Here is a 13,845-nt window from a genome sequence, read left to right on the forward strand (position 1 = left end):
AAATGATTGAATATTACAAATGGTGATTTTAGAAAAAATGAGTTTATATGATTATTAAGGTTATTTCTAATTTATTGGAAAAAATATTAATATTGCAAGCAGTTATTTAAAAGAATTGAAAATGTATGTTTTATAATAAAAACCTGTCGCTTCTACAAAAGTAGGGACGGAGGCTTCTCCAAACTCCTTGAGAGGTTGACGATGGGAGAGCCAGGTAGGTATCCTCCGGTTTCCAATCCTGGGGAGATACTCAACCACAATACGGATGGTCCGATGAGGAGGTACTTACTAGTACCGGTAAAAATCAATGTTGATTCCAAAAAAACATAAAATCCCAATCCACACCAAAAGAAACCCCAAACTGATTGCTTATTCCATATCCAACAAAAACAAAAATGGTGACTTAATTTCCTTTTTCTCCCAACTAAAAGGTAAATTCTGGCAATGGCCACCGGAGATCGGGAGATCAGATGTCTTCTGTACAAGAGTTGAAAATTAAGTGCTGGCCTGCTCTCCCCGAAGCAATGACAAACACGTCAGCCGGAAGCCGTATCGACACACGGACCAACTTCTAGATTACGAATTCCCCTAAAAGTCACCAACTTTGTCCAAATACTTATTAAAATCTAGGCAATACCTACTACACGCTGAAGTATATTTGGTTGCATACTTATTGGGAGTTGCTTTTCCCAATAAATATTTTGAAATGCATATTATAAAGTGACGATGAGTATCACTCAACGTTACAGTGTTTTTCCTGATTTTTTGTCAAAATATGTTGTTTATTTTTCCAATTCTTTCACCCTGTACATATTATTTCTTCAAAAAGGCAATACCGGCGTTGAAAAAAGCGTAAAAATATTTTTTAGGAAATAATTTGAACTCTTTAATTATACAGGGTGTTTCATTAATAATTGTCCATATACTAACTGGAGAAACCTTAGCACAAAATACGAAGATTTAACCTAAAATACTTAAATAAAATGGGGTTCCTTACTGAGTTACAGGGTGTTTTATCTAAAAATTTAAAAATTATTTTCGCTCAGCATTTTAAAACTATTCGACATATCCTTTTCATACTGTGTAGGAAGTATAGGTACTGTACAAAATACTAAACTATGTTAAACACACGTATCTGGCTGTTACCAGAGGCGTACGACAGGGGAAAGTGAATGGTTGACCCTTTCCAAATTCTACGCCTCTGGTGGAATTGCTATTTTAGTTCAATTTTTGAATTCTCCAATACTTTCTATAAAAATAATATACTCTTCATTCGTAACGATAAAGTCATTAGTTTTCAAGATTTTTGAAGTTAAAAATGAAACGACACGGATATTTTGATTAATGTATTGTGTCGCTTCATTTTTAATTTCAAATATCTCGAAAACTAATGATTTTATCGTTACGAATGACGAGTACATTATTTACATAAGAGTATTAGAAAATCAAAAACTACACAAAAATAGCAATTTCGTCAGTGGCTTAGAATTTGGGAAGGGTTATCCAGTCACTACCCCCTGTCGTACGCCTCTGGTAGTAGCTAGAAACGTTTATTTATCTTAATTTAGTAGAATGTACAGTACCTACACTTTCCGCCAAGTATGATAAGGATACGAAAAACAGTTTTAAAGTATTAGGTACAAATAATTTTTAAATTTCAATAATATGAATCATAAAATATCATAAATTAATCAAAATAACGGTGCCGTTTCATATTTAACTTCAAATATCTCGAAAACTAATGACCTATCATTACCAATGAGGAGTATATTATTTACGTAGAAAGTATTGTAGAATCTAAAAATGTCACTAAAATAGTAATTCCTCCAGTGGCGTAGAATTTGAGAAGGGTCAACCACACACTATCCCCTGTCGTACGCCTCTGGTAGTAGCTATAAACGTTCGTTTATCATAATTTAGTAGGGTGTATAGTAGGCGCACTTTATGCCAAGTATAAAAAGTATACGTCGAATGGTTTTAAAATTCTGAGCAAAAATAGTTTTTAAATTTTTAGATAAAACACCCTGTAACTCATTAAGGAACCAGATTTTATTTAAGTGTTTTAGGTTAAATCTTCGTATTTTGTGCTAAGGTTTCTTCAGTTACTATATGGACAATTATTAATGAAACACCCTGTATTAATTAGCATTTAATAAATGCATAACCTATCTTCACATGTAGGTACCTAGGTGTGGCAGATTCGTGCAATAATAATATAAGAATTATTGTGCATTTAATGGTGGAAGCATATAATTTGGACCACACACACTAAACATACAAAAATTCAAATTTAGATATGAGGCCATCTCAGATTTTGTCTTTTACAAAATTGGCGGGCATTCAAAATGAATCTGCCGCCCATAGGTACATGTGAATATACGTTATGCATTAATTAAGTGGTAATTAATATAACTAAAAAGTTTAAAATATTTCCAAAAAATATTTTTACACTATTTTCAATGGCGGTATTACCTTTTTGAAAAATTTATATATACAGGGTGAAAGAATTGAAAAAGGAACATTATATTTTTATATAAAAAAACAGTAAAAACATAACTTCTGGTAAACCGATTCTTCCGGTTCAAGACCTCGATCGTACCTGTCAAAAAAAGAACCTGTATACCAAATTTGGTTGAAATCTGACGTCTCGTTCAAAAGTTATCGTGCTATTAGTCACATATGTATAGTCGCCATTTTGAATGGCCGCCATTTTTATAAAAGGAACAAAAACTGAGATAGTCGCATATCTAAATTTGAACCTTTATATGTGTAGTATATGTGGTCCAAATTATATGCTCCTACCATTAAATACACAATAATTCCTATATTATTTGCACGAATCTGCCGCACATAGGTACATGTGAAGATACGTTATATATTTATTAAATGGTAATTAACATAATTAAAAAGTTCAAAATATTTCCTAAAAAATATTTTTACACTCTTTTTAATGGCGGTATTACCTTTTTGAAAAATTAATACATACAGGGTGAAAGAATTGAAAAAAAAAACAATATATTTTTACATAAAAACCAGGAAAAACGCAACTTCTGGTAAACCGATTTTTCCGGTTCTAGACCTCCATCGTACACGTTAAAAAGAGAACCTATACAGGGTGAGGCAAATAAAGGGCCTATTAGAAATATCTCGAGAACTAAAGGCAACAGAATCATGAAAATTGGAATAGAGGGGTTTTGAAGGATGATCTATTAAATGAAAATATTTGCATCTCTTTGCAACTTCCGGTTATACCGTTAACTTCGTTATAACTTCGTTTTTTTTTAAATGGGACACCCTGTATATTTTTACATTTTTGGATTCTCTTCGATGTCTTCTTTCTTAAAATATCAGGTTTTGTAATATTATACAGGGTATTTTAAAAGATAATTACGTTTTTTTATTAATTTCGTAGCAAAATTAACACCCTCTAGAATTGTAGTAGTTTGACATCTAAAACTCTACTTACGTTCAAATGATTTTTAATATACTCTACTATTGTTAAGAATCATTAGTATAGCTAAATTTTTAATTTTAGTATACAGGGGTGGTCGAAACTCAGAATGAGTATTTTCTGAGTTTTCTTAAATGGAACACCCTGTATTTTCGTATTGTAATGAAGTGATATTTTATGATACTTTTTTATTTCTTAAGCATTCCCTATACCTAACTGCTTTAATTTGTGCTTAATTGTTAATCGCACCAACAATCTTAACTGCGTAGGTATTTTGATAGCTAAACCATTATTGGTAATTTTAAGTTCCAGTCTGGATTAATCTGTACTTATTTTTGAAAAATTATTTGGGATTGAGTATTTTCACGACCAACGTAATAAAATTTTACGTATTTTTTGTTGCAATTAATGTTTAGCTTGAATCACCAATAACTCACAAATTAAAGCAGTTAGGTATAGGGAATGCTTAAGAAATAAAAAAGTACTAAAAAATATCATTTCACTACAATATAAAAATACAGGGTGTTCCATTTAAGAAAACTCAGAAAATACTCATTCCCAGTTTCGACCAACCCTGTATACTAAAATTAAAAATTTAGCTATACTAATGATTCTTAACAATATTAGAGTATATTAAAAATCATTTGAACGTAAGTAGAGTTTTAGATGTCAAACTACTACAATTCTACAGGGTGTAAATGTTGCTACGAAATTAATAAAAAAACGTAATTATCTTTTAAAATACCCTGTATAATATTACAAAACCTCATATTTTAAGAAAGAAGACTTCGAAGAGAATCCAAAAATGTAAAAATATACAGGGTGTCCCATTTAAAAAAACAAAGTTATAAGCAACTTCCGGTATAACCGGAAGTTGGAAAGAGATGAAAATATTTTCATTTAATAGATCATCCTTCAAAACCCCTTTATTCCAATTTTCATGATTCTGTTGCCTTTAGTTCTCGAGATATTTCTAAGAGGCCAGTTATCTGCCTCACCCTATATACAAAATTTGGTTGAAATCTGACGTCTCGTTCAAAAGTTATCGTGCTATTAGTCACATATGTATAGTCGCCATTTTGAATGCCCGCCATTTTTGTAAAAGGCCAAATCTGAGATGGCCTCGTATCTAAATTTGAACCTTTATATGTGTAGTATATTTGGTCCAAATTATATAATTCTATCATGAAATGCACAATTCTTTCACATATCGGCTGCACTAATCATGCTATACGATTTCAAAATTATTGCTTATTAGCATGCTCAGGTATTTATAAACAAACAAAAGTATGCATAAAAGATTTCTGAAGCTTGTGGACATGTGTGTAAGGTACCATATTATGCCCATCATATGCATAGACCCAAACTTATATGGAATTATCTGATATTTCTTACTATTTCGTGCGAATTAAAAAAACGAACACACGAAGTCAAACAATATTTATTTTAAAGCAATTTAATAATAGTCCATTCTTTCACGGTTTTTGCTCTAAATTTTAAAGAACCGCTTGGATTGACATGAAATTTGGCATACGTATAGCTTACATGTCAAAGAAAAAAAGTGATATTGTGCCGATGTGTGCTTTTGCCCTGGGGGTGACTTTCACCCCCTCTTGGGGGTAAAAAAAATATGTCCAAAATAAGTCCGGAAATGGGTATACTGACTAATTTTAAGTAACTTTGGTTCTATAGAGCTTTTTCGCCAAGTCAACACTTTTCGAGTTATTTGCGAGTGAATATGTTCATTTTTCAACAAAATAACCACATTTTTAGAAGATTTTCGCAAATAACTCAAAAATTAAGTATTTTGTCGAAAAAACGTTCTTAGCAAAAATATAGCATATAAAAAGTAAAAAAAATGGTGTACACGTTAGGTCTCTGGTTCTCGTAGAACCAGAGTTATAGCCAATGAAAAATAGATTCATATTTACCAAATTTCAAATAGAATATTTCGATGTGAACTATCCAAAACATTAAGCACTTTTTGAGAAAAACCCATTTTAACTTTTTTTAAAGTGTTTAAAAAAAGCTTTATTTCTGTTTTTGCAGAAAGTTTCTAGCATTAAATTTAAGTAAGTTACGCTCAAAATAAAGTTGGTCCCTTTTGTTTTTGCAAAAAAAAATCGGGAAGACCACCCCCTAATTAGCAACTTAAATGAAACTAATCGTTACCGCTCCACAAATTATTTTACTTATGTTGTATTTATATGATCTGTAAGTTTCATCGATTTAAAGTGCTTATTTTTGAAATAATTTGGTTTGAAAGTAAAATTTTTTAAAATTTAAATTTTGAACAATATGTTTTTTTTCAAAATAACTTAAAAATTGTTAGAGATACCAAAAATCTCGAAAAACAAAAAAGTCAGATTTGCTTTTCTAAATATCATGTATTTTTGTGCTTTTCTGTTAGACAAAAATTAATTGAGATTTGCTGTTTCTAAATTTGCATACATTCGTGATCAGTGACTCGTTCAACCCCTTTTAACTACAGCCCTTGCAATAATAAGGACTTTGAACCGATGAAACTTACAGATCATATAAACAATATATACACGAGTCAAGAAACTTGTGAAGTCGTAACGATTAAGTTCATTTAAGATACTAATTAGGGGGTGATTTTCTCGATTTATTTACCAAAACCAAAAGTGACTAACTTTATTTTGAGCGTAACTTGTTTAATTTTGATGCTAGAATTTTTTTTTTAAAACAAAAATGAAGATTTTTTTAAACACTTTAAATAAGTTGAAATGAGTTTTCCCCGAAATGTGCTTTATTTTTGGTTACTTCACGTTAAAGTATTCCATTTGGAATTTGACGAATATGAACCTATTTTTCATTAGCTATAACTCTGCTTCTACTAGGTGTAGAGACGTGATATGTACACCATTTTTTTAAATTTTTTACAGGCTATATTTTTGCTAGGAATGTTTTTTCGACAAAATACCTACTATTTGAGTTATTTGCGAAAAACTGTCTAAAGGCGTGGTTATTTTCTTGAAAAAATGAACATATTCACTGCCAAATAACTCGAAAAATATTGACTTAGTGAAAAAACTCTATAGAACAAAAGTTACTTAAAATTAGCCAGTTTATTTATTTCCTGACTTTCTTTGGACGAATATTTTTTCACCCCCAAGAGGGGGTGAAAACCACCCCCAGGGCATAAGCACATATCGACACAATATCACTTTTTTTCTTTGACTTGTTAGCTATGTGTATGCCAAATTTCATGTCAATCCAAGCGGTTCTTTAAAATTTAGAGGTTTTGCAATATTTAACCGTTAAAGCACGGACTATAACAAATACATAACAATGAAATAAAACAATAAAGTATTTAACAAACAAATTGAAAGTACCTGTTTTAAAGTCAATAGCATACAAAATTTCAATGCAAAACGAATAATATTTAAATTGTTTTTATTTACTTTTTTTTGTATTCTGTGGTAGTCAGTGTTATCACCTCTAGTCCTTATGCAAGCTTCAGTGTGCGTGGGCACGCTCCTAATATTATAATATTATATAATATTATAATAATAAAATAATTTTAGTGATGACAACTTTAGTATGGTTCTGATTAATATTCGTTCTATAAGAAATAAAACTGACGAATTATTTTTGTTTCTGGAAGAATTAGGATTTCCCCCGATAGTTGCGGTTACAGAGCACTGGCTTGAAGTCAACGAGCCTTTTTTTGTAGAAAAATATACCACAATTGCTAGGTATGATCGTCCAAGTTCAGCTCATGGAGGCACCCTGATTCTTTCTAGAAATAATGATTTTTCTCTGATTACAAAATATGACTTTATGTTAAATGAAGCCTTCTTTGAGTTTTCCCTAGTTTATAATAAAAATCTTAATCTTTACATTATTTGCATCTATAGATCACCTGACTCCCCTGTGGAACTATTTTTTCAGAACCTGCTAAATTTGTTAGATGACTTGCCTCATAGAAGCAGAAAAATTCTATGCGGGGACTTCAACATTAATTATGATGCTGCTTGTGCTACCCAAATGTCCTTGGTCAACATATTTGAATCATATGGTCTCTCAATGCACGTTAATTCTCCTACAAGGATTACAAAAACTTCATCTACCATAATTGACTATATTGTCTCAGATTTCTCACCCCTTGATGTCTGCTCTACAATTATTAATGCGGGATTATCAGATCATGAAGCAGTATTTACGAAGTTTAACATCTTCAGCAAACCCTCCTCGAAAACCCGACGTTTAGGTAGGATTTTTTCCGCTCGGAATTTTCATAAATTTCAAAATTTATGCTTAACTTCTGAGTGGCATTTTCCTTCTGCGGACGTGGACTATAATTTCAACGATTTTATAGAAAAGCTTGTCCCTATCTTCAATAAGGCATTTCCTTTAATTTCATTTAAGCCAAAACATCACAAACCCTGGGCTACAAAAGGTATTCGCATATCAGCCAAAAATATGCGCTCACTATTGTATATCAAGAAATTTGCTACCAACGTCTCTGTCACTCAATATATCACCAAGTAGAGGGTAACCTATCTAAAACTCATCAAATCAGCTAAAAAAGCCTACTATCAAAATCGTATGGAAAGCTCTAAAAGTGTTGCAAAAGAAACTTGGTCCATAATAAACGATCTTCGAAATAGAACTCACGCAGTTCAAACATTTGCCCTTCCAGGCCCGGAAAATCTAAACGAATATTTCGTTAATGTGAGTAAAAATATAACTTCTACTATTTTGCCACAAAAAGATCCCATTTCCTATCTCCCCAATTCAGGAGTGTTCTCGAATTCATTCTTTTTAAGACCAATCGATATATCTGAACTGATCCAAACTATCAATAGTATCAAAAGCAAATCATCCTGTAGTACTGATGGACTATCCATAAAAATCTTCTCAAATCTCACAGAAAATGTGTTGGAAAACCTCGTCTCACTAATTAATGATTCCTTTGAAAGAGGCAAATTCCCAGAGTGCCTAAAGATAGCCATTATTATTCCCCTTCATAAGGGTGGTGAAAAATCTAATGCTTGCAACTATAGACCTATTGCCTTACTACCGGTACTTTCAAAAATTATTGAGAGACTCATAAAAACCCATCTTATGTCCTTTCTCATTGATAACAACATCTTATCCCAAAATCAGTTCGGCTTTTTAACTAATAAATGTACCACTGATGCCTTGTTTTCTGTGTTTCATGAGGTTTACCAAGCACTAAACAATAATCTTTATACTGCCACTGTTTTCTGTGACTATGCCAAAGCTTTTGATTGTGTAAATCACGACATTTTGATTAAAAAACTAAATTTCTATGGGATTCGAGGTATTTCTTTGAATTGGTTCCAATCTTACTTGAATAATAGGAAACAACTAGTTAGAGCAAATGATACTGACTCTAGTCTCAAAAACATTGTATGTGGAGTACCACAAGGTTCAGTATTGGGTCCTCTACTGTTCCTTATCTTTATAAATGACATCACTAACTTAAAAATCGATGGAAAAATTTTTCTTTTTGCTGATGATACCAGTATCACTTGGAGCAACTCAACTATTGCATCTCTTCATGCAACTATAACTGCTGATTTGCTTACGATAAAAACCTGGTCTGACTCTAATTTACTCTCTTTTAACGTGGATAAGACAGTAGCATTATCCTATAAAAGTGCTCTTCAACCCCTGCTTGTTAATAACAGCCAGATCTCTACCGTTGATTCTGTAAAATTTCTTGGTATTTTTTTAGACAGCAACATCAAATGGTCCCTTCATATCGATGTGTTAAGTAAGAAACTCGCCTCAGCCTGCTACGCTATAAGATCTGTTTCGAAAGAACTCAATTTAGCATCTTCTAAACTAACATATTTTTCTTTGTTCGAGTCTCATCTTCGATATGGTCTTCCTTTTTGGGGTTCTAGTACAGCTGCCCAATTAGATGTTATTTTTAAATTACAAAAAAGAGCGATAAGGTATGTGTTTGGCCTCAGAAGAACAACACATTGCAGAAGTTACTTCAAAGATCACGGCATTTTAACCCTTACATCTTTATATATTTTAGAAACTGTTTGCTTAATTCGTAAACACATGCATGTCTTTCCAGCAAGGCCTCGTCATGACTACTCCACCAGAAATTCAAATTTTGATGTCTATTTACCGATCCCGTCCTCTGAGTTAGTAAAGAAATCTATATTATATTCCGTAAAAAAACTATACAACCATCTTCCTTTACAACTCAAATCTGCAACATCTTTCCCCAAGTTCCGTAAAATGACAAAAGCTCATCTATCTAAAAGACCATATTATTCAGTAGAAGAGTTTCTTAATGACTAACTAAGAAATTACAGTGTAATGTACAAGTAACCAAACTTATCTATATTTGGGTGTCACATGCAGCAGCTTAAACTTATTAGTTCCTATGTCTATAAATAGTATACTTTGTTGTATATTCACTTTGCAATTTCTATAAATTGTCGCAATATATCGATTTTGTTTTTTTTTTCTTTACTTTATTAACTTATATTTTGTATTTATGTATATTTTTTTTATATTGACGATTTATCAAATTTCAGAAAATTGTATTTGTTATTGTTATTGTTAGATATTATTTATTTATTTTTTTCTGACTTTAATTAAGCTTTGTCCATAAAATTTGTATTTTCAGTGACAATAAAGCATATTTCTATTCTATCCTAATCAAATTATCAACATTTTGTTGTGGTAGGTTGCTCCATCGTTTAAGAGCAGTTAAAGAACATACCTGTGAGCAGTTAAAGTTGATTGGATGAAAATTATAGGAGTTTTATTACGGATCACAATTCCTCTCCAGAACATTACACTTCCCCTTGTATATTTGTGAACAGATCTGACAGTTTTCGTTCTTGCTTGTCTTCCTTGACCTCTAAGTACATGATTTCGTGGGTCATCTGATTTTACACAAATCCTGATATTTTTGGAAATAGCACATTTTGTCAATTCCCATTGTTCCAGTTTTGGTGGTGAAGACACCAATTTAATAACTGTCACATGCTGTATACTTCTTGGTACGAACTCTTCTTTTTATCGTTTCAACTGAAACAGTTACACCTGTAGCTTCCAAAAGCTGCCTTTGGAGCTGTAGGTGAGAAATGGTTGGGTGTCTTCCAACTGATTGGACAATTAAACGATCGTGGAGAGCCGTTATTACTTTTAGTGACTTTCCCTTGCTTTATTTTTGAGCTTTCCAAGTTCCTGTTACCTAGCATAGGTTTTGGACAGAACGCCCTGTATTACGCCTAGCTCTACAGCTGTCCCTTCGAGAACATTACTTTCTCCACAAGACCGATAATCTTTCCTCGTTGTAAGTTATATAACCCCACATGGGGCATGTTTTCGTTTTTGGACGCAAAAGTGAGTTTATTTATATTCGTTCAATTTGCAACTCAAGCAAATAACCTATACCGTACCGGGCTGTGTATATTGTCTCATATATTTGTTTATTTTTAATAAAAACCTCTATTCTTCGCAAACAATAACAAGTTTTTTCAAAAGAAATAAATATTAATTTGAAATACATAGTGATTCCATATCAGTTTGGGTGTGTGTAGTACCTTTGTCATGGTACTGGAACGAGTGAGGAACATCAATAACAAAAATTACCAAACTCAAATGGAGCTTCATCGGCCACACTACTAGACAAATAGAGCAACGTTGGAACGCTACAATACAATATTGGAGACCTTACAAAGGTAAACGACCAAAAGGAAGACAAAAAATTATACGCAACAAATCGGAAATATATTCGCTCGTGATAGATAGGTGAGCGGCAACAACGCCTAAAACGACGTTATACCGACCACGAAAATCAACTTTACGGTGAATGACAAATTTTGGTCATTTTCTATGTTTTCGAGGTTGCTAAATCCGGATGTAAAATTTATTTTTATCTAGAATTGATGGAACATGTTCAAGAATCAAATTTTATGCAAAAATGCGAAAAATCAATTTAGATGGTTTTTCAACTTTAACTCGCTGTATCTTTGGTCGCTGTAAATATTTCCTTTTGAAGATTTTACTGTATCATCCTTGAAGTATTTAGATAACAATGAGATTCGTCCGAGATGTTTATACGAATTAAAAGAGGAACTGTTAATTTTTAAACATGTAGTTGTCAGATTTCGTTAATTTCATATTTACTTTTTACTTTATAATTTTAACCAACACATTAAAATTAAGTCATGAAGAAGTTTTCTGAAAAATTATCATGAATCAAGTCAAAATATGCAGTAGGAAAAAGTTACGTGACTTTATAGACGAGTGGCAATCCCCTAAAAAACGCTTATTTCTAGAAATACGGACCACGGTGTGGTGAATGGATAATTTTGACCATACTGTATGTTTCAGATGGCGCTGAAAACGAAAATGAGGTTTATTTTGAATTTTCAGTGGGTAAACGTTGTCAAAATCGCAATTTTACCCTAAAAATAAAAAAAAATGAAATCACATTTTTATTTTTTACTCTATATTTTAACATAATTTTGATTAAAACGCTAAATTTCAAATTTTTCGACTCAACTTGTGCGATTAAACTTTGCATTTCAGAAATCTGCACCTTTTACTTTATGCCCGTCGTCTATAAAGTTACATAACTTATTTCCTACTGCATATTTTGACTTACAGTTTTCCAGAAAACTTCTTGATGACTTATATTTTAATCTTGTGTTGGTTAAAATTATAAACTAAAAAGTTTGTCACTTAACTTTTTTAAGTAAACATGAAACTAACGAAATCTGACGACAAAATGTTTAAAAAGTAACAACTCCTCTTTTAATTTTTTATACATTTCAGACAAATCTCATTTCTATCTAAATACTTCAAAGATGATGCAGTAAAATTTTCAAAAGGAAATATTTACAGTGACAAAAAATACAGCGAGTTAAATTTGAAAAATTATCAAAATTGATTATTCGTATTTTTGTTTAAAATTTGATTTTTGAATATGTTCCACCAATTCTAGATGAAAATAAACCTCATAGTCGGATTCAGCGACCTCGAAAACACAAAGAATGGCCAAAATTTGCCATTCACCTATCATGGTCGCTTTTTCGATTTCTAAGCCTCAAATTAGGGGTGTGCCGCTCGTCTAAGAGACCAATAAAAGGATAGAAGGAACTATGAGAAACCTATGTTCAAAAATGGACGATAGAAGGCTAAGCAGATGGTGTAGCAACAACACACAATACATATAAATTACGGATAGCTTTTCATATAAACCAAAAACTACAATAAAACGTGTATATCACTGTTGGTTTAATATTTTATATATTTTTTATTCATAGGTGAATTAAAACTTGGTGAAGATTCATTAAACATTACTCCCAGTGAAGCTTGCCCTAAAACACCCGAAGGCAAAGAAGGTGTTTGCTCTCTCATTAAAGATTGTCCTCAAGTATACCCACAACTGACTGATTTCGAAGTATACAAGACGTTCTCATGTGCCCTGCAAAACGAGTAAGTTGTCTTAGCATTTTTTAGTGTTTTGTAATATGTATGGTTTGTGGTAAGCGTATGGTTTATCTCACAAAACGAATTAAAAGGGTTAAAAATTCTCAAAGAATATAGTCGACTTTTCGCTTATCATCTTCCTAGCAAGAATAACAATTTTAAACGTTTGACCAAGAACTATCATTATTATAGGGAAGTCAATGTTTTAGTGAAACATGTTAAGTCAGCTATATTCTGTGAAAAATAAAAATTATAAATATTATGTTTATATGGGATTTAACAAGGAAAAAATTTAGGAACTAAAAATTATGTTGTGTTAATATGTACCTAATATGTACCTTAATAGTTCAAAAATTATAAAATTGTAACTTACGTTAACGTACACATATTTTTTAAGATAAATATGTATGTACCTATGTTATGTTATTAAACATGATTTGTTAAGAAGTAATGTCCAAATGTAAATATGTAGTTCAAAAATTATAAATTGTAACTTACGTTAACGTACACATATTTTTTCAGATATGCTGGTGTCTGTTGCCCAAAGAAAGCTGAAGTTGCTGCTTAAGATTTTTGTTATTTGGTAATTAGAGCTAGAGGTTGTTAAAGTTATATTTTTGTAAGTCCAATGAAATTTTTTAAACAATTAAATGATTTTTTTTTTAGATTTTCTGTGTTTTAATACCTTTTACTGTACTGTACAGCACAAATAGACAATTTAAATACTAGAATTGTGGGAAAGCAGCATGTGGTGAAACTGGTAAAACGTAAGAAATAAACACATTAACACAATACTAAACTCTAAACTGTGATGATGAAAAGTGCGATGTACACCAGACCAGATTGGAACCGAAATAAACCACACTATATCAGCTTCCTACTACTACTAAGTGAAACCAAAAGAAATGGAGCATATGAAACTAATATTAACA

The 13,845-nt window shown here is 31.7% G+C and overlaps 1 protein-coding gene across 1 annotated transcript in view; it reads left to right on the forward strand.

Moving 5' to 3' along the window:
* Positions 1-13,580, forward strand: part of LOC126886279 (inter-alpha-trypsin inhibitor heavy chain H4-like) — a 111,822-nt gene extending 98,242 nt beyond the window's left edge. The window contains exons 15-16 of the mRNA XM_050653150.1: positions 12,748-12,919; positions 13,436-13,580. Of these exons, the coding sequence (XP_050509107.1) occupies positions 12,748-12,919; positions 13,436-13,481 (218 nt within the window). The 3' untranslated portion in view covers positions 13,482-13,580. The remainder of the gene's footprint in view (positions 1-12,747; positions 12,920-13,435) is intronic.
* The last annotated feature ends 265 nt before the right edge of the window (positions 13,581-13,845 follow it).

The sequence above is a fragment of the Diabrotica virgifera genome, chromosome 6, assembly GCF_917563875.1.
Source record: "Diabrotica virgifera virgifera chromosome 6, PGI_DIABVI_V3a".
In the NCBI taxonomy this organism is placed as follows: Eukaryota; Metazoa; Arthropoda; class Insecta; order Coleoptera; family Chrysomelidae; genus Diabrotica; species Diabrotica virgifera.